At 39.7% G+C, this 22,128-nt stretch overlaps 1 protein-coding gene and 1 long non-coding RNA gene across 15 annotated transcripts in view; one reads left to right on the top strand and one right to left on the bottom strand.

The window, feature by feature from the left end:
* Positions 1–355, bottom strand: part of LOC106842375 (uncharacterized) — an 89,507-nt gene extending 89,152 nt beyond the window's left edge. For all 4 annotated transcript variants that reach the window (XR_011495659.1, XR_011495658.1, XR_011495660.1 and 1 more), the window contains exon 1: positions 228–355. This is a non-coding gene — a long non-coding RNA (uncharacterized lncRNA). The remainder of the gene's footprint in view (positions 1–227) is intronic.
* Positions 356–377: 22 nt separating this feature from the next.
* SC5D (sterol-C5-desaturase) overlaps positions 378–22,128 on the top strand; it is an 80,616-nt gene continuing 58,865 nt past the window's right edge. For 3 of the 11 annotated variants that reach the window (XR_011495657.1, XM_070490063.1, XM_070490062.1), the window contains exons 1-4: positions 383–516; positions 12,143–12,360; positions 13,295–13,427; positions 15,499–15,599. Coding sequence is in view for 10 of the 11 variants with exons in the window: in XM_070490063.1 (XP_070346164.1) it covers positions 12,151–12,360; positions 13,295–13,427; positions 15,499–15,599 (444 nt within the window). In the remaining variant the exon portion in view is untranslated. Of the gene's footprint in view, positions 517–6,345; positions 6,595–11,189; positions 11,260–12,142; positions 12,361–13,294; positions 13,428–15,498; positions 15,600–15,950; positions 22,102–22,128 lie in introns of those variants that run through there. The other 8 variants (XM_070490060.1, XM_070490061.1, XM_044751756.2 and 5 more) reach the window with 7 other exon arrangements.

The raw sequence follows: 22,128 nt of genomic DNA, 5'->3' as shown, positions 1-22,128 counted from the left end.
ATTAGCAGTTGTCTGACATATAGGAGGCTCCGTCGCTTGAGTGGGAAAATGCCTCCGACATTCCCTTCAAAGGAAATGTCACCTATTGCCCTGAAGGCAGAGCATCCTGTCTTGGGGTGTCTCCCCAAACACGGTAAACCTGCTTCGTGTACAAGACTCTGGGCTACAGACGTCAACGCCCGTTAAAAAGCAAAGAAACGAAACCCCAACACGCCGGCGCTCAGTACCTGCGCCACCTTCGCGCTCTCCCTTCCCACCCGGGGTCTAGCGGCGGGGGAGGAGCCCCGACCTCGCGGCGTCACGTGACCGCCGAGGGCCGTGCGCAGCCAAGTCGCGCGATTCGCCGTCATATCAGCTTATGCCGCTGGCCCCTGATTGGCGGGCGGCTCTGGCCGCCAGGAGCGTGGGGCCTAGCTCCGCCCCTCCAGGCAGCGCCCTCTATTTGACAGCGGCCGCGGAAGTGCCCGGGCTGCGTGGGACCAGGCAGCGGCTGGCTCGGCGGCGAACCCTCTCTAGGTAGGGATGGCAGGAGTGGGGGGGGAAAGGAGGCAGAATGCGCCAGAGCGGGGTGGGAGAGGAGAGGAAGAGAAGGGGATGGAGAGAAATCAGCAGGATGGGGTCCAGGTGGGGACGTGCGGCGTGCGCCTGGCCCTGGGCAACATTCCGCAGGCGTCTGTTGAATGCGTCGTAGGTGTCGGGCACTGGGCGGGCGCAGGGGCACTGACCCGACTGAAACTGACCCGAGGGCTCCTGCGCTGACCGTGGCAGAGACTGGCAGGCAGCTGGGCAACCTGAAAACGGGCTGCGAGGGCTGTGATGGGCGAGTGCGGGGCGCAGGGGACGCACGCTGGCCCAGGCTGGAGGCAGTGGGGTTGCGACCAGAGACCTCTGGTTTAGGGTCGCTGCCTGGCTAGAGGAGCTATTTCAGGGCGCTGAGGAGGCCTGGACGTGAAAGAAATACACACGGATGGGCGTGAAGAAAATGAAGTATTTGACGTTGGCCGTTGCGGATCTCTTGTCCAAGGGAAGTCTGTCCACTGAACACTAATACTTTACTTTGTGACAGATTTTATTTTATCTTTTTAAAGAGCGAAGGAATTAGGCGGAAGGACTGGCCATTATCTGTGACTTCTACCATTGTAGTGCAAACTCCAGTTACTGCAACGTAGTTAGGATGGAGGTGTAGCAATCCACTGTTTGGGGAGACTAGAAGAGAAGGGAATTTATTACTTTAGCACTGGAGAAGGAAAAATCACGTCTACTAGCTTCCCTATGTAATAGCAGAGTAAATTTTGAGATGGTAGGGGGCCGCCCCGTGGCAGAGTGGTTACAGTTCGGATCCGGGGCGCAGACCCACTTTACTACCAGTCATGCTCTGAAGGCATCCCACAGGTGAAATTTTGGGGGAAGATTAGCACAGATGTTCCCTCAGGGCTAATCTTAATCAAAAAAAAAAAAAAAAGAACAAGAAGGTTGTCAACGGATGTTAGCTCAGGGCAAATCGTTCTCACCAAAAAAAAAAAATTGGAGATGGTACAAGAGAAGAAAACATTACCTCGAAAAGTTTGGGGTAGCCGGGTGTTGTTAGCCAAAACCTTGTAGTAGGTTACCTGTCCTCATATCACCATCGTTTCTTTTTTTTTTTTAATTTGTAATGTTACTCACCCAAAAAAATCCTAAATATGTGACCCCTGATCTTTTTACAGAGTGCTTTTTCGTTTGTTATGTAATGTAATTAACATGAGAGACAGAATTTTCCAATTTCATGTGTAACACCTTGAGAGGTAATATAATGTGGTAGCTAAGAGTACATGCTCTGGAATATACATCCCAGCTGTTACTTGTTACTGAACAAGTTATTTAAATACTCCTGCCCTCAGTTCCCCTGTCTATAAAATGGGGGTTATAGAAGTACCTACCTCATAGGGTTGTGAGAATTGTGACGGAATACATAAAAAGTAAATAATACTTTAATACTTGGTTCTCAATAAATGTTAGCTATTATTTCTACTTTTAAGGTAAAGCAAAAAGGTAATAAATGGTAGACTCAGTCATTCTGAGCCTAATTGTGTTGTATTGGGAACTATTTTAAGAAAAGGTTTGCTTCTGCAAAGGTAAAACAATATTGAATAGAAGGTTCTGTTTCAGTCAGAGGTACTTAACTTAGGGTGTGGAGGTGTTAAGAGGCCCCTTGACATTATATGCAAGATTATATGGTAGAATCACTGAGAATTTGCACACTTAAGGAGTGAAGAATTGAGATAATGGTGGGGAGGCAGCGGATCTTGCTTAAAGTTAACGGACTTTGGAACCAGACAGCAGGGGTTGGAATCCCAGCTCCAGAGTTTATTTACTTGATGACGTTGGGCGAGTTACTTGAATTTTCTGTGACCAGCTTCTTCATCTGTAAAATAAGAATAATGCTAGTACCTAACTCTTGGGGTTTCTTGAAGGAATTAAATTAGTTAATATGTACAGTACCTAGTATATAGAAAATATTAATATTAGGTATTACCAGTTATTTTTCAAAGAAAAATCAAATGGCACCTTTTTCTGCCTTAGGTTAAGGGAATTTTGACTCAGCTTTGGCTCCCATGACAGTGATAATAATAGCTCCTATTTATTGACTGCTTCCATGTGTCGATGATGCCAAAAGTGTATGTAGTTAGTCCCTAAACCTTATGACAATTCTATGACATACATATGTCATCTCCATTTTATAGATGTGGGTTTGAATATAAACTTCAAAATCGAATTGCAGTGTTTCCATCATATTGTTGTTGATTTCAGAAGATTTTGTGTTAGATGTCAGAAATTACAGCAGTATATTCACGAATACCTAATTCCTACACTCAGCAAATACAATTGAAACCAAAATTCTAAAAACACTTAGAACAGCCTTAATTTCACATATCCAAACTGCCTCTAGATTGACTGAGGTGCATTTCCTCCTCCCTCCCAGGCACTGGTTTGCTGTTGTAGCAATTTTGTACGGAGAATATACAGATTAAAACAATTAACATGATCTTCAGGTAAAAGCAAAATTAAAGAGTTTTTTAAAGTTAAGGACTGAGATCTTATTAAAGTTTTTGCTTATATCTCATATTAAAGATTCTTGGTTAATGTTGGAGTTCCTTTTGATTGCACCATGCTATTCCAGGTCCTGGATTGGATTAGGGCTGTGTGGCACTGTGGGTAACAGACGGATTAGTCCATCACCTCTTGGCAACCTCGAGTGGTGTCGAAATGTCCTTTTCAATTGTTAGGTTTTTCTTCAAAATTTATGTTTCCAGTCATCACTTACTTAGTGTCTTTCCCCTGCTACACTATTTCCCTTGACAGTTTCTGCCTCTTACGCTTCAGCTTCAACGACCACTAGACTCACTTTTGAACTTCAGATTCATATTTGCATGTTGCCTATTGCTTATGTCTGGGAGCCCAGATGAGCCACAGGCAATTGGATTTAAGACCCAAACTGAACCCGTCACTCCTCACTCACGCCCTGTCCCTGTCGCTCCGAAATCTCCTGGCTCTCCCAGCATTCCCTATTTCCATTATAATGATGTCACCATCCACTCGGGCAAGCTAAAATCTCACGGTCGTCCTAGGTTTCTCCCTCTTTCGCATTCTAGTATCCAATCAGTTTTCAAGTCCTGTGGGATATTTTTTACTTGTTACATCTCCAGTGAGCGCGTCTATTCCCCTAGCTCCTGCCTGAGGTCAGGCTGTCATCTTCTCTGGATTAGTCTACCACCAGAGCAACCCAGCTAGTGTCATTCCTGACGGAATGGTTTTTATGAGCTAGGGGTCTGATTATACCTCCTTCCTGCTCAAAAGTCTGTAGTGTCTCCCCATCATGAATAAGGGAAAATCCAAACTCCTTAGCAGGGCAGCAGGTCCCTCCAGTCTCACAGCAATTTCCTTTGACCAGGTTCACCCTGGAACATTTTCTTCCCTCTGCCTCACTGCTGTCGCACTCTTCGGCACCTGTCAGCCACACCCAGTGAGCCATGAATGTACAGCATGACTTTCCATGCCTTCACCATTGTTATTTCTATTTGAAATGGCTATCTCTAACCTTTTGTTTCTGGTAATGGTCTTCAAAGGCCAAATCAAATGTTTTCACTGTGAAGCCTTATACTGTGAGCTGAGGTAGTTGTGTTGTCTTTTCTGACTGCATGGAATTTGTGTAGATGCCTTTATTATAGCACTTGTCATATTGATGTAATTATTTGTTTCTCTAGTTGCCTTACCTTTAAGATGGATTTAGACTATATCTTTTAAATCTTTTTGTATGCTCATTACCTAAAAGTAGTGCTTGATAATTGTGATTCGAATGAATTAACAATATTTGCTGAAGGATATATGTCAATATCTGGCATTTGGCATTAATTAATTAAAATTTTCTTTTAGTGCTAAAGTGAGAAAAAATGCTTGCTACTCATATCACCAACAAGGGGCTAAACACCCTAATTCATAAAGCGCTTCTAGAATTTGATTTTAAGACTAAAGACTCAGTGGGGAAAATGGGCAAAGAATAAACACAGATAATTCACAGAAAAAAATATAAATTATTCTGAATATATGAAATGATACTCAACCTCACTCATCATAAGATAAATGTGAATGAAATATACACTGAGCTACCATTTCTTTGCTATTGATTAACAAATCTTCAAAAGTTTGGTGATACTCTCTGTTGGTGAGATTGTAGGGAAATCAGGAGTATCCTACATTGCTGTGGGCTTGCAAAGTCACGCGTTTCCTCTGGAGAGCAGTTTAACAGTATCTCCCAAAGTTAACCAATGTAGTTAGTCTTTGACCTAGCTCTTGTAGAAGTTTACCCAACCCAGGATTAATCACCGTAAAACTGTTTGCAGCAGCAAAAGATTAGTATCTATCCACTTATCTATTTGTGGGTTAAACAACAGTGAAGTCACACAAAGGAACATAGGTCCACAGTCCCTAGCCACAGTTTCAAAGTCTGGAAAAAGCCCTGAAAACCAAGAGTTTTTTGTTTTTTTAGAGTTTGAGACTCAAACTCATTTGATAGCAAAGCCTGACTCCAACTGACTGAGGTGCCCACTGTGTCTTGGTGCTCCTGCCGGGTACTCCTGCCTCTGCTGTTTGCTGGTACTGTTGTGTTACTTTGGGTTTAATTGCATGTAAAGATATTGAAAAAATAGTTAAAGTAGCCCTATGACTAACAGAATGAATGGAAACATCTGTCATTCATAGTAGCACGGAATGTGGGGCTGTCATAGGAGCTTGTGCATGGTGTGTCTGCAAGGCAGACTGCGCGAGCAGACAGCGTGGTAACACCCACCATGTGTGACTTAAAGAACAGAAGGACAGATTGCTGAAGTTTTACACTGGCAGCGAGGACCAAGAAGTAATGAAAACCAGGAAACCACTGCACAGGACAGAAAATGAGGATCCTAACCATGTTTTGATTAAGTGAACTTGATAAGGAAGTAAATAAATGCCACTGATTGCTTTGTTGATCATGAAGCAGCTGGAACATATCAAGAACTGCTGCTGACGATGAATGTTAGCATTAAGGGAGGATTCAGAAATTTAGGAAGGAGTGTGATGAAAATATCTGAAAGTATGGTGAAAATTGTGCTGACCGTGAAGCAGCTAAACGTTACCCTGATGAATTTGCTAACACAATATCTGATGAAAACGTGAGAGCTGAATAAATTTGCCATGGTGATAAAATAGTTCTATACTTGCTTTTCATTCCTGGAAAACATTATACCGCAGGAGAAGCACCAGACTGTAATCCAAAGAAAAAGTTAACTATTCTGGAAGGAGCCAGTGCTCCAGACACGTAGAAGATCAAGTTGGAAGCAATTAGAAAAAGCCAGCATCTACAGTTTTTGAATGAGCCTCACAAAATACCTGGGCATCTTATTGCAAACATCTTTAGGCTGGTTCAGTAACGCCTATGCTGATGGTACAAGTTCTAGGCAGGCTGGACTGAAAGACAATGGAAGATTTTTAATTATTCCTAGGTAACTCTTTTATACATTCTCCTCAACTTTTTGTGAAAAGTAATGTTTTTAGCATTTACTGTCCCCCCGTTGTGACTGTAATACCTTTTTCACCAAAGAGTGTGACACTAGCAATCAAAATTTCCAGTAAGAGCTCACTCATAAAGATCTTGTGTTCAAATCGCTGAGGCATGAAGTGATATTGATGAATCAGTGTTAATAAATGCTTAACATTCTAGCTGACAATGAAGCTTGAAAATGAACCTGCAGATAAAGATTTGGAAGGATTTTATGTCACCAGTGAGAAGGTGATACCTGACTTCATTAATTACACCATGTATTTTAACAGCCAAAACCAGAAATAAGTCAGGAGAAGCTGACATTGAAGAAATGCTGAACATTGATCGTGATGCTTCTGTTATGCCTTCCTTGGATGATGGGGAAATTGCTGAAAGGTGGTTAAACACACTGAAGCATGAAGATAGTCATGATACATTAATGATGCTGACAACAACGACTACATTGTGAGCACAAAAGGAAAAATGGCTGAAGGCATTATGGTATGCAATTAAACAGCAATCACAGAGGCAGAAAAACGGTAATAAGACAGATGACATTGGTAGAAATCTTTTCAAAAAGCCATCTTGGGTAGTGTTGCATCCTCTCTTGGGAATCCTGATCCTGGATCACCCTCAATGTCTGATTCCAACCTGATGGGCCCTTCTCTCTAAGATCCTCAAACAAATAGACGTAATAAGTATTTATTGCACATGTATAAATACATACTTACACAGATATTTAACTTTGGTATGTATTTGAAAGTTTACTGAATATCTTCCTTTAAAAATAGAAGTAATAAAGTATTTATAGTCTGTACAAATTCTATTTTTCATTTATCAGTTAATTACTACATAAATTATTACCATACAAATGAACTGTAATACTATTTACAGTATGTATTTATCCCACTTAATGTGAATTTCATACATTTTTCTAAACAAATATTAATATATTTAACAGGATAATGTTATGACCTTTGAAAAATCTAGAAATTCTGAGTTCCAAAATACACTGATGCCAAATGTTTTAAGAAAGAATAGTAGACCTGTACAATAAAAAAGGGGGAATTGGGGCTGGCCCAGTGGTGCACTGGTTAGGTTCACACATTCTGCTTTGGCGGCTGGGGGTCCACCAGTTCAGATCCCAGGTGCAGACATGGCACTGCTCATCAAGCCGTGCTGTGGCAGGCATCCCACATGTGAAGTGGAGGAAGATGGGCACGGATGTTAGCTCAGGGCAGGAGGGAGTGTCAACCGTTGGCACTAACAAGAGCCTGACCATAAAACTTCAAAGGAAACACTGAAGCACGTCCACAGAGACTTTGAAAAGCTCTGACATTTTCTTAGAAATCTAGAATGATTTCCATGAGAAGGGCTGTGCACCTACCCAAGAAACATGGGAGATGGCTCTACTCTCTTACTTCTGGCTGACTTTGAGGGTCTGTGCAAGCAGGAAGTGAGGGCGAAGTCAGAGTTGTAAACTGCCCACAGAAGCATTAAAAGCATGGCCCAACACCTGGCACCTCAGCACAGGCTGAGAGACTTCTTGGTTCAAGACGTTTAAGGAGGGGCCGGCCCAGTGGTGCATTGGTTAAGTTTGCACGTTCTGCTTCTCGGCAGCACAGGGTTCACCAGTTCAGATCCCAGGTGTGGATATGGCACCGCTGGGCAAAAGCCATGCTGTGGTAGGCGTCCCATATATAAAGTAGAGGAAGATGGGCATGGATGTTAGCTCAGGGCCAGTCTTCCTCAGCAAAAAAGAGGAGGATTGGCAGCAGTTAGCTCAGGGCTCATCTTCCTCAAAAAAGAAAAAAAAAAGACATTTAAGGAAATCTGTTCAGTCATCACCAGCAGAGACTTCAGTATCTGCATACTACAGAGAGTACAGGTGTTATACAATTAATCTGGGAAAGTCACTTAAATAAGCAGCAACAACAGCAACATGAAACCTGGGAGGAGGCCCACGGGGAATCTGATGTCTAGGGCTGCCACATTATGTTATTTATGGAATTGTTCCATTTTCCACAAAAAATTATGAGACATACAAGCAAGTAGGTATGGCCTATACACACACACAAAAGCAGACAATAGAAACTCTCTCTGAGAAAGCCCAGACATTGGACTTAGTAGACAGAGACTTTAAATCCACTACTACAAGTATGTTCAAAGATCTAAAGAATGCTGTGTCTAAATACCTAAAAGAAAGTATGAGAACAATTTCCCACCAAATAGAGAATCTCAAAGTAATAGAATTTATTAAAGATAAATAAATAAATAAGAATTCAGGAGGTGAGGGGCCGGCCCCAGGACTGACTGGTTAAGTTCACGTACTCTGCTTCAGCGGCCCAGGGTTCGCTGGTTCGGATCCTGGGTGTGGACATGGCACCACTCATCAAGCCATGCTGAGGCAGCATCCCACACAGCACAACCAGAAGGACTCACTACTAGAAATATATACAACTATGTACTGGGGGGCTTTGGGGAGAAAAAAGAGAAATAAAATCTTTAAAAAAAAATTCAGAAGTTGGGGCCGGCCCCATGGCCAAGTGGTTAAGTTCATGCGCTCCACTGCAGGCGGCCCAGTGTTTCGTTGGTTCGAATCCTGGGCGCGGACATGGTACTGCTCATCAAACCACGCTGAGGCGGCGTCCCACATGCCACAACTAGAAGGACCCACAATGAAGAATATACAACTATGTACCGGGGGGCTTTGGGGAGAAAAAGGAAAAAAAATAAAATCTTTAAAAAAAAAAATTCAGAAGTTGAAAGTATAATAACTGAAGTTAAAAATTAACTGTCAGGCTTCATGTCAGATTTGAGCTTACAGAACAGAGAATCAAAGAACTTGAAGATAGGTCAATTGAGATTTATCCAGTCCTAGGAACAGAAAGAAAGAATGAAGAAAAATGAACAGAGGCTCAGAGACTTGGGGGGCACCATCCAAAATACCAATATAAGCATAATGGGAGTCCCAGAAGGAGAAGAGAGAGAAATGGGCAAAAAGTTTATTTTAAGAAATAATGGCCCCATACTCCTCAAATTTGATGAAAAATATTAATTTACACATCCAGGAGGCTAAATGGTATGAGCTGTGGGGTTTCTTTTGGGGATGATAAAAATATTCTGAAATTGGATAATGGTAATGATTGAACAACTATGAGAATATGCTAAAAACTCCTGAATCATACTCTTTAAAATGGTGAATTTTATGATATGTGAATTGTATCTCAGTAAAGCTATTTAATTAAAAACAAAGAAAAGGAGGATGTTCTTTATATAGAGAGGGACAGATCTCTAAGCTATGTTGTTAAAAGAAAAGAGAAAGGAACAGTGTATATAACTTGCCACTTTTTGTAAGAAAGGAGGGAAATAAAACCTTGTAGTTTGATCTTACATTTAAAAACGTCCTAAGGATTCAGGGGCCAGCCCCCGTGGCATAGTGGTTAAGTTTTCATGCTCTGCTTTGGCGGCACAGGGTTAGCAGGTTCAGATCCCTGGTGCAGACCTATGCACCGCTCATCAGACCATGCTGTAGCGGCATCCCACATACAAAATAGAGGAAGATTGGCTCTGTGACAATCTTCCTCAAGCAAAAAGAGGAAGATTAGCAACAGATGTTAGCTCAGGACCAGTCTTCCTCACCAAAAAAAAAAAAAAAAAATCCTAAGGATTCATAGGAAACTAATAAATATGGTTTCTCAGAGGGCTAGAAGTGGGATGATTGTGGTGTACAGAGACATGTGTGGAAGCAATATTTCTCACTGTATATCTTCTTATGTCAATTATTTTAAACCACCTGTGTCTATTATTTTTTTTAAAGACTTTCTAAATCTCTGGGGAATCTAGTGGGGGAAGTGGGCTACAATTAAAACTTTCTTTCCTACAGGTTATTTTATTTCATAAGTGAATGTTTACTTACATGCCATTTATATGTAGCAGATAAAGGCCATTTGAATACCTGAAATCTAATTTGGATAGGCGGTTTCCAGACTGGTTTTTTTTTTGTTGCTATTGTTCAGAAGTTTTACTTATAAATGAGAGATGTTGTTGAACTATAGAACAGGATCATGAATATAGAATAGACTTAAAATGTACTGAACTGACTAAAGTTTCTCTAAAAATTTAAGCATCTAGAGCAGGAGTTGGCAAACTTTTCTTTTAAAGGGCCAGCTAGTAAATATCTTAAGCTTTGCGGGCCGTTCTGTGGGCCACGTTTGCCAGGCCCTGATCTAGTATATTGATTAGGGGGTGAGGGATAAATGTATTCTGGTTCTTAATGCCAAGAACCTGTTTGCCTTTGTTCTGTCAATGGGGGCCAGAACAAAGTTTCCTTCTGTCACAAGAACAGATTGTCCCTGACTTCTCTGCTTATGGTGACAGCATGGATGCCTTTTAGGAAATTTATCTTATGTCTCAGCACTGAAGCACGAATCTCTGAAATATGAGTCCTTTTAGGAGAGAGATGCCACTGAAACTTGTAGCTGAAGGAGTAAAACATTTGCCTAAGTACCTAGTTCCTGCTGTTCCACATCTTGACTACTTGCCATGTTGCCCTAGGACATACTAGAAAAGAACACTAAGGTGACCACTAAGTGGACTTACACCACTTACCAGCTTGATGACCTTAGAGAAAAAACTTCCTGGGTCTCAGTTTCTCTAAGTGAGTTCTGGTGTCCCCACGCATAATAAGAAGAGATTGGACTAGAGATGATATTTAAGATCCCTTCTGGCTCTAAAGATGGCATTTAGGGGAGTCTGGTAGCAGCGGACTTACACTACATGGGCTTATTAAAGCAGGAGCTTCAAGGACAGCCATGTACCACATAAGGACAATGGAAAAGGACAGACCGCTTATACAACAGTGGTCCCATAAGATTCATCCCATATAGCCTAGGTCTGTAGTATAGTATATAGTAGGCTATATCATCTAGGCTTGTGTAAGTACTATCAGAGAGGAAGAAATTTTCCTCTCTCCTAGGTTCTTCTGGCTGGTCTAGGAATTAAATTGACATGAGACAGATTAACAGGAAAAAAACAAACAAAAGTTTAATAACATGTATACATGGGAGAAACTTAGGAAAACTGAGTAAGGCACCAAAATGGTTGAAGCCCTCACCTTAAATACCATCCTCAGATAAAGACAAAAGAAGATGTTGGAGTTGGGGAGAGTCAGTGACTTCATTGGGAAGGAAGGCAATTCACAGGTAGGTGAAAAGGAGCAAACGTTTGGAAAACAAGTGTTTGACCACACAGAAACAGAAGAACACACGGGAGCCCAACAAACAGGTTCTTCTAGGTTCCTCCCTGTCTGCCACCTAGTTCATGTTATGTTAAGGTGATAGCTCAATTCCTGAGGCAGGGTTTTTTGTCTGAATTCTTTTAGGCAGTTAAGTGGGAGTTAACAAGAAAAATTTTCTGAGTCTTGTGTTTCTTTTTCTTTTTTTTTTTTTTTTTTACAGAACTTATTTTTGCTCCCCAAAACCCCCCAGTACACAGTTGTATATTCTTCATTGTGGGTCCTTCTAGTTGTGGCATGTGGGATGCTGCCTCAGCGAGGTTTCATGAGCAGTGCCATGTCTGCGCCCAGGATTCGAACCAACGAAACACTGGGCCGCCTGCAGCGGAGCGCGCAAATTTAACCACTCGGCCACGGGGCCAGCCCCTCTGAGTCTTCTCTTTCTTAAAAATAATCAGCCTAGGGCCAGCCCAGTGGTGTAGTGGTTAAGTTGGCATGGTCTGCTTCAGTGGCCCAGGGTTTGCAGGTTTGGATCCCGGGTGCATCGAGTCATGCTATGGCAGGGTCCCACATACAAAATAGAGGACAATTGGCAACAGATGTTAGCTCGGGGCCAATCTTCCTCACAAAAAAAAAAAAGACATTTGGGAGAAAAAAGTCAGCCTAAAATAATCCCCTTGTTAAGGAGACACATTTTGGGATGGGAAATTTTGTTCCCCTTCAGTACAATCTGTGCTGTTCACACAATAATGAAATCACCTAGCAACACATGACTGTAGTGTTTGTGAAAAATGTTTGCTTTGAGAAATGTCATTGTGGGTAAATAATCGTTGCACATGTTTGTCTTTTAGGGGCTAAGATGGATCTTGTTCTCAGTGCTGCAGATTATTATTTTTTTACACCATACATATATCCAGCCACATGGCCAGAGGATGACATCTTCCGACAAACTATTAGTCTCCTGATTGTTACAAATCTTGGTGCTTATATCCTTTATTTCCTCTTTTCAACGCTGAACTATTATTTTGTCTTTGACCATGCATTAATGAAACATCCACAATTTTTAAAGGTAAGTGATTTTCTCACCTACTTTCTAACTTACTGTTATGGTAAAAATGACAGTATGATGTTTTTGCGAGATTTTCATATTAAACTGGTTTTAACCATTACATAAAGCTTTGGAAACCAGCCTCAATGGATTAGATATTTTTGATAGGGCTAATCCCCTCTCTCTTTCCCTTAATTTAAACAAATAAATGAATCCAAAATTTTTTTTTAAGACTATAAGTCTGTATCTTGCAGATACATAGACAAGAATTTTTTTTCTTATAGTGATGAATGAATAAATGCACATATTTGTGTAATTATTTTAATTTTGACTTTCACAAACTGAAATATGTTCTCTGTGTATATTTTTGTTTGCCTAGATAGAAGATTCAAACTCAGTAGTTTTAGACTTGTTTACAATCATTTTTCTATTTAAGTTATTTGTATTTGTCAACTGGAAAAAAAGGGAGGATTGGGATAGAAATTAATTATGAAAAAAGTGATTATTCTGTAAAAGAAATTTAAAATACAGATTTTGTGTGGGAAGGGGGAAAAGTTTCAGAATTTAAAAATATTTATTGCATATGCTCAGTACAAATGGAATGTTTTTCTTACGTGCCCATTTCCACATATTAAAATTTTAATAGAAACAGTTTGGAGGTAAGCTTCTTCATATAAAAAAGTTTTTTTTTTTTTTTTTTTTTTTTTTGCTGGGGAAGATTTGCCATGAGCTAACATCTGTTGCCAGTCTTCCTCTTTTTTTATGTGAGCCACCACCACAGCATGGCCACTGACAGACAAGTGGTGTGGTCCCACCCCCAGGAACCAAACTTTAACCACTAGGCCATTGGGGCTGGCCCAAAAAAGATTTTTAAAATCCAATTCACAACAGTTTTATACTAGTTTTGTTTAACGTAGATTTTGTGATTTTTAAGTATTGGAAATTTCATTTTCAGAATCAAGTCTATCGAGAGATTATGTTTGCTGTCCAGTCATTGCCATGGATAAGTATTCCCACTATTTTATTGTTCCTGCTGGAGTTGCGAGGCTACAGCAAATTATATGATGACGTAGGAGAGTTTCCAAGTGGTAAGTGAATAATAGATCAGGCACAGAGTGGTTTCTCAAAAGAACCAAACTGCCTGTTTTTCTTTTAAAATAATTGCAAATAGTTCCATTGTCCTTAGTGTTCTACTTTTATATATTCTATCTTGCCCCATATGTGCATTTCATTGGTTTTATCTATCAATTTTAAAGTCTTTGTTGTAGATGAAATTGTGCCTGGGGGATCCGACATAGGCCCTCAGATTTGTTTCCCGTTGTCTTCATTGAATTCAAACTTCTGAAAAAATAACTCAAGTAGTACATGATAATTATAGAAAATCAGAAAATACAGATTTTTAAAAATCAATTATCCTGCTGCCTAGAAACTGCATCTTCTGGCATGTGTGCTCCCACTTCTCTATGCCTGTATACTTCATTATTTACAATACAAAAATGAAGCCTTCCTATACATTGTTGGATTGGACTCTGGTTTTGTTTTTCTCTTAGCAATATATATGCCCATGTCTGCATGTCAGTAAATATTGAGTGGCCAGCCTGGTGGTGTAGTGGTTAAGTTCGCGCACTCTGCTTCAACGGCCTGAGGTTTGCGGGTTAGGATCCCAGGCACAGACCTCGCACTGCTCATTAAGCCATGCTGTGGCGGCATCCCACATAGAGTAGAGGAAGATTGGCACAGATGTTAGCTCAGGGTCAGTCTTCCTCACAAAAAAGTTAAAAAATAAAGTAAATAAATATTGACATTATTATAATATATCAGTTATAGTATCTTATTGTACAGATATCCATAGTTTATTTAAATGATCTCTAATTTTTAGACCTTTAGATTTTTCCTCTTTTCCTACTAAAACAGTCCTACAGTGACTAACCTAAATTTTTGTGGAATTCTGAAGTTATATGATCAAGATACAGTTTCAGTATCTAGTATCAGAAAATAAGAATAGCGGCCAGCCCAGTGGCACAGCGGTTAAGTTCGCACGTTCTGCTTCGGCGGCTCGGTGTTCGTCGGTTTGGATTCCAGGTGCAGACATGGCACCACTTGACAAGCCATACTGTGGTAGGCATCCCACATATAAAGTAGGGGAAGATGGGCACAGATGTTAGCTCAGGGCCAGTCTTCCTCAGCAAAAAGAGGAGGATTGGCAGCAGATATGATCTCAGGGCTCATCTTCCTCAAAAAAAAAAGAAAGAATAGTAGTTAACATTTATTGAGTGTTAATATGTACCAGCTACAGTTCACAGCTTTTCACATGTATCAGTCCATGTTGTTCTGCATCAATTATATGAGGTAGGTACTCTTACTATACTCCTTTTATAGGTGAGTAAATTAAATGTACAGACTTTCGATAACTTGCCCAGGTCGCTCAACAAATAAGTGATGGCTCTGGGACTAGAACCCAGCTTGCCAGCACGAGCACCCCTGCTGCCTAAGTCAGACGTTATTTGGTTATTTAGAGGAGGGAACAAAAATTATACACTAGGGTGATGCATTGGCTAGGCCTGGGAAAGTGGATAAGATTGTGAGTAAAAATAAAAGGAGGAAGGCATTCTAGATATGTGAAACAGTACGAGTAAAGGCACAGAGGTAAGACTTTCAAGATATGAGAAGGACATTGAGTAAACTAGCCTGGTTTGTACAAGAACAGATAAGGTTGGAAAGATGAGAAAGGGTTGGGTTATGGAGTAGATGCTAGGCTTAAGATATTTAGTGGAAAATAAAATTCTAAGCATGGAGATAATGTGTAAAGGTAAGTTTAAGAAGGTTAATATGAAGGAAAATTATTTAATGGCGTTATTCTCAGAGATTTAAATAATAAAGATGCCTGCGGAGTATTCTTTTTCTGTCTCATAAATATCTTCATAGTTTAATTAAGAAATATTGTAGGTGGGACTCTTCAAGTTTCTACATGAAGGAAATGTGGAAATGAGCAGATTCTAGAGTCAAGGGGAGATTAATTTATAACGTATTGAATGAGCCCAGACAGATAGTTTGTAGTGTTTGCGTGTAGGGTCGTATTTTGCACTTAGACATGTAAAAAGCAAATGCTGATCTTGGAAGCTGAATCTCGATTCTGCTCCACCCTGTTGTCTTTTCTAGGCTGGTTTCACCTCGTTGTTAGTGTGCTGTCCTTCCTCTTTTTCACGGACATGCTGATCTACTGGATTCACAGAGGCCTTCATCATAGACTCGTATATAAGGTAGAGTCATTTGCAGGGGAAAGAGAAAAAAATATACATTTCAACACTGTGTGATTATAAACGCTGCTCCCTATTTACAAGGATTTCCTCTAACTATGTTGAATACCTGAGTAGCCATAGTCATGACAGGTACTGGATATATTTTGTTTTTATCCTTCTTTATGGGTCTGGAGGGGTTGTGTTAAAATTTTACTGTTTGGGGCTAAAAAGAGGGCTATTTTATAAAGACATTATGCTAATTTCAAAGGGGTTTTTTAGTTAGTTCATTTCTACAACATGAGTATGAAAAGCTAAGTTGAATCTTGCACTGGGCAAAGTTTGTGGTGCTAACAGTGCCCTTTTCTTCTGTAGCACGTACACAAACCTCATCATACCTGGAAGATTCCTACTCCATTTGCAAGTCATGCTTTTCACCCCTTGGATGGCTTCCTTCAGGGTCTGCCTTACCATATATACCCCTTCATCTTTCCATTACACAAGATGGTATATTTAGGCTTGTATATCTTGGTCAATTTCTGGACAATTTCTATTCATGATGGTGATTTTCGTGTCCCCCAAATCTTAAGGCCATTTATTAATGGCTCCGCTCACCATACAGACCACCACCTTTTTTTTGACTGTAACTATGGACAGTATTTCACATTGTGGGATAGAATTGGAGGCTCATTCAAAAATCCTTCCTCCTTTGAAGGGAAGGGTCCACTTAGTTATGTGAAGAAGATGACAGAAGAAAAGTGCGATGGGCATGCAGGAAATGGCTGTAAAAATGAAAAATTATTCAATGGAGAATTTACAAAGACTGAGTAGATAATTGCCCAATTATTAAATATTTTTAATAAGGAAAAATAATCTATATATAGCCAAGAGACATAGCAAGTAAATGGTATCATTTGAAAATCAGCATTGTGGGTCGTGCTGAGGAATGATCGTAATGGTAGATCAAGGGAAGATGCTGTGAACACCAAGATTTTAACCTCATGCTTAAAATACTAGGTGTTAGTCTAAGGGACAACTTGTATCTTTCTAGCCAGCAGATCTGTGATTTGTATAGCCTCAACAACAATTTTTAAAAAGATAGAGAGAGAATACATTATTGAGGGGACTAGGTTATGTCCTTTTGCCTTAATCCACCATATCCATTAAGAAAAATTCATTGTGCTTAATAATACCAAGACTAAGCACCATAACAAAGAAATACTAATATAAAGATGGTTCCTTCTTTCAGGAATGGTTAAGTCTTCAATGTCAGTATGATTTGTCCAAGTGGAAATACCAGTGTGCGAAAACATTCTGATATATTAGTGGCTGTGTAAGTGCCCTGATTAATAGCAGGTGCAATAAGAATATTGTCTTCCTACGCATAGGGAGCTCATCCTCTGGAGACACTGTCAAATACTACATCTTGCTGATGAATATATCAATTGAAATCTTACAAAATAATTGATACTCTCTGATTTAATCCAGATCTGGGCTTATTTAACTAAAGACTTTGATGGTTATTGTTTAAAACCATTATTTAATAAGTGTGAAAATATGTGAATCTGAATATAGTTAGAAAGGAAATATGATGCCCAAATAATATATTCGACACTGCTGATTTTTTAATTAAATTGACGCACTGCACTTTTGATATGTTTCAATGTTACAAACCTATAATTTTCTATAAAAGGACATAATTGCCAAATATTTAGGTCTGTCACTGAAGATTAGTTTTGTGACCTTATTCTCCCCTCTTCTTCCCTCACTTCTCCCCACTTCCTCTGCAAAAAGATTTAACATGTACTTTCGTAAAGAAATGTATGTTGTGACGTAAATATATTGGAAAAACGTGGTTTGCAAGGCATTCTATAAGATATTTATATAAAATCAATAAAAGTTGATTATGACTATTATTAAACTGTATCAGTTAAGTATTGTAACAGCACAAAGTATTTGTACAAATTTTATGTCAGTTTGAAACCAGAAATGATGCGGATTGTCAAAACTGTTTTAAAATGTCCCCAAATGCTCAACGTCGAAGGAGAAAGAGAGAAGGGGCTATCAGATTCTTTTTATGTCTCCCAACTTTATTAGATTTGAGAGTTTCAGCAAGAGACCGGTCATAAAATACAATGCTTGGGATCCGGATGAAAATCTTCTTTCTCTTTGAGTTACTGTTACAGTGTTGTTATCTTACCTCAAGATGCCAGTGTACCACTTAGTATTTAGTAACTGGTAAATGCAGCCGAGGGCTTGTCGCTAATCCTCCACCCCACCCCGCCCCCGGTACTCCACTTTGCCCAAGAAATAGAAGGAAATTTTTTTTTTTTTTTTTAAAGATTGGCACCTGAGCTAACAACTGTTGCCAGTCTTTTTTTTTCTGCTTTATCTTCCCAAACCCCCCCGTACATAGTTGTATATCTTAGTTGCAGGTCCTTCTAGTTGTGGGGTGTGGGACGCCACCTCAATGTAGCCTGATGAGTGGTGCCATGTCCGCGCCCAGGATCCGAACCCTGGGCCGCCGCAGTGGAGCGCACGAACTTAACCACTCGGCCACGGAGCTAGCCCCAAAAGAAGGAAATTAAGAAGTAAATTTTGTTTGCTAATAATAATGACAGCTAATATTTATTGAGCTTTTCCTTTTGACCAGGCAGTGTTTGAAGTCCTTGACATGAGGAAACTGGGGCCAGTTACGTAACTTTTCCAAGGTTATTTCTCTCATATAAAGTCCACTGTGGATGTTTCTGGTCTTTCCACAGTCATTCTCTGAGACCAGGCTCCTCTCACCTTGGGGCTCTGCCTCTCTGAGTCTGCAAAACCTTCTTCGTTTGAAGGAACACATAGGTGAAGAGGGGAAAGTACACTTGGAAAATTTTTATGGGTCGGGCCTGGAAGTGGCACATGTCCCTTGCGCATGTTCCTTTGGACGACACTCGGTCATACGGCCCTTCTGGGTGAAGGAGATTCTGGGAAATGTGCCTGTGTTTCTGGGAGGATGGGGTAGCCAGTTTCTTGAACGGTTTGCCCTCCCTGTCTAGTTTATTCCCCTCTTTTTGAAGGTGCCAATAAAGATATTGAAGAGATGAATGAGCTCAAAAGTGTTTCAAGTTATCCACGCACTGATTGTCTTAGTGTCCTTAATTTCATGACTCCAATTATGAGCGTTAAAGTCCCCTCCAGACTCTTAATACTGTGTAGCTAACAGAAAAGAAATCATTTCTGGGGAGAGGGAAGCTTCCTCAAGGGTGTTAGGAAGAGTCAAACTAGTCTTCGCCCTCCCATCCTTGTTCTTAAGTTCTACTCTGATTAAGCAGGATTATATTAAGTAGTCCTGACATTTTTTGTACACTGCCGCCACATTTTCCTGCTTTCCATTAGAGGGATTCAGAGCATATTCATGGAAATGAGGATCTAAATTCCTTCCTACAGGAATATCAAGTGAAAGGCTTTTTCTGTTTACTTTGAAACATTTATAGCCATAGGACGGAAAGGGGAAATCAAAATTACATTTTCCACTTTTATGGTAGAAATTGGAAAATGGATGAAGTGGGTACAAGCACACATTTCAAAGCCCAGAGACCTCTACTGAGTCATCTTCCTCCGCGTCTCCCTGTGTCTGAGTGTGGTGACCTCCTACTTCTCCTCGCCCGGTATCATGTTTCTTTTTCCTCTCATCTTCAAAAAGCCTGGGACAGTTTTGGGAGAGAATTATGAGTTCAGTTTTTGATCCATGGAGTTTCCAGTGCCAGTACATTATTTGTGTTGAGATGATATCTGCAGGAAGATGCGAAGTAGGGAGAAAAATCGAAAACAAAGAGATTTGGAATTAGAAGAAAAATCTGAGGCCATGAGACTGATTGCAAAGGAGAGCATGAAAAAGGACATTCAAAGAAACAAACCAGTGTGGGCAAAAGCACTTCCTTTCTTTGTCTTCCTAACATCTTCAAACTCAAAAACCCTTGACTGGCAGTCTTATATCAGTACTTACTGATTTCTATCCTTGTTATACACACCCTATTTATTCCTTCAAAGTAGAGACCATGTGTGCATCATCGTTGTATTAAACCACATGTCCTTACAGAATGGTAAATACTTTGCTCAGCGAATTAACGAAATGGTGGAAATGTCATTCTCTTCAATAAATATTTAATCAACCCTTACTAGGTACAAAACACTGCACTAGGTACAAATATTTGATCTGCAGGCTCTTAAACACTGTCTTTTTAGCCAACAGTTTGTTTCTCATTTATTCATTAGCTGACATTTGCTAAGTGCCTTGGGGGAGTCAAAAGGGGAAGTAAAGAGGAATCAAAGATGGTCCCTACATCAAGGTTAGACTGTGTCCTTTTTTTCTCACTCAAGGTCAAACCTTCCCCTGGAAGCAAACAAAACCCACAGTACCCTGGATTCTGACTGTACGTGAATCAGTAATATGAGTACTGATTAGAGGGTTGACTGAGTCCATGTGGAGTTATTATTACGTAACATAGTGCTCTGGATACAAAAAAAAAGATCCCCAATATTAAATTGGTTGATTACAGACAGAATGACAAACCTAGGAGGGAATCTGTAACTTCCGCTGGAATGTAACTCATCTCAGAGGAATTATGTAAGCTAAGAACTTGGAGTAACACAGTTTTGAGTCGTGGCTCTGCCACTTACAGATTACATGCCCTTGGTTTCTCCATCTGTAAATTGATGGAAAACTACCAACCTAATAGGATTAAGTAAATTTAGAAACACTCAATTAGGTGTCAACGGAGGCTATTCATGTAAATTGTGCTTACTACCTCTTCTTTCTAGGTTCAATGATTATTCTCATTACACTAGGGTAGGCCCTCAGTAGGAATCAATTGCAGGGAGAAAAAGCATAGAAACTTTAAAACTGGAGGTGAAAGACATGAGGTGAACTAGAGATAGGGGGTACAGAGGAAAATCATGTAAGTAAAACTAAAATTGCTACATTATTTACTGTAAATTTCCTTTGTAAGAGTTGAGAGATATCTAAATTACTTGTTGCTAAATAACTTTATTTTAAAATGCATTGCTGGCGCTGGGCTGGTGGCGTACTGGTTAAGTTCACATACTCCACTTCAGCGGCCCAGGGTTCTCCAGTTTGGATCCTGGGCGCAGACCCACACACCACTCATCAAGCCATGCTGTGGCGGCATCCCACATAGAACAACTAGAAGGACTTACAACTATGCACTGGGGCTTTGAGGAGAAAAATAAATACATAAATAAAATGCATTGCTATAACCTATAAGGCCAGTGTACAAGATTTTGAGGTAAAGTAGAAGAAACTTAGCTTCCCTGAAAAGTAAAATAAATTTATTAAGAAACGCAAGAAGGAAGTATTGTGTGAACCATATTGTCAGTGAGCTTTACTGTCAAAACAGAATTTTGATATAAAAAGAAAAATACTTATAAATACTTGTTTTAATCAGTATTTGCCTTATTAAAGTACATTTAAGACAATTTTTCTTAAATCTCTAAGCTCAACTTGGAGATCTTATTAAAATATAAGTTTAGTAAAATTTGTGTAAAGGTAAGAGAAATTACACTTTCATTTCTTTGATTAACAATTAACTCATAAATTTGATCAAATTCCCCTTAGCATTTAACACCATTTACATGTTTGATTAGTCATATTTTTCTTAAACATTTGATAAAGAGTTTTAATGTATTTGATTTATCCCCCAAAATGGCAGACTTGTGTACTCGACAGATTTTTGTGAGCTCCTTGACAACTTGTAGATAGCCATACTTAGACATACTTAAGTACAAAATAGTGTAATGATAGCAAAAGTTAGTCACTCGACTTTAAAATATTCATATTATAGACTTTTATTCACTTTTGGTGTCATTTTGTTATGTCTTCCTCTTTTTCAAGATTATAATTTTACTCACTAAGCCAGTTACTTAGATGAAAACTTGGCCCCTGACTTGTGCCACCCAACAAAGAAACAAATGGGAAACTAGAAATCGGTGTACCTGCCGATATTTGGTAGCAACTGTAATGACTTGTCTGTTACTTTGTTAGGATTCTTTTTTCTTTTAATCAACTTAATGGAGTTATAGTTTACATAGAATAAAATGTAGCCATTTTAACTGTACAGTTCAGTGGGCTTTGACACATGTGCATACCGTGTAATCACCATCCCAACCAAGATCTAGAACATTTTGTTCACCAGAAAAAGTTTATTTCCCTTAACAGTCTCTCCCCAGCCCTAGGTAACCACTCATCTACTTTCGGTCACTGGAGATGAATTTTGCCTGTCCTAGAATTTCATATGATTTGAATCAGATATATGTACTCTTATGTTTAGTTTCTTTAGTTTGCCATGTTTTGAGATTCATTCATGCTATTGCATATATCTATAGTTTGTTTCTCTTTATTGCTGAATAGTATTGCATTGTAGTATATCACAATTTGTTTATTTGTGTATCTGTTGATAGATATTTGAATTATTTCTAGTGTGTGGTTATTATGAATAAAGCCGCTACAAACATCTGTGTACAAGTTTTTGTATGGATCTATGTTTCCATT

This window comes from Equus asinus, chromosome 20 (genome assembly GCF_041296235.1).
Source record: "Equus asinus isolate D_3611 breed Donkey chromosome 20, EquAss-T2T_v2, whole genome shotgun sequence".
Taxonomy (NCBI): Eukaryota; Metazoa; Chordata; class Mammalia; order Perissodactyla; family Equidae; genus Equus; species Equus asinus.
Note: the sequence above shows the minus strand (reverse complement) of the source record. Positions and strands in the feature narration are given on the sequence as shown.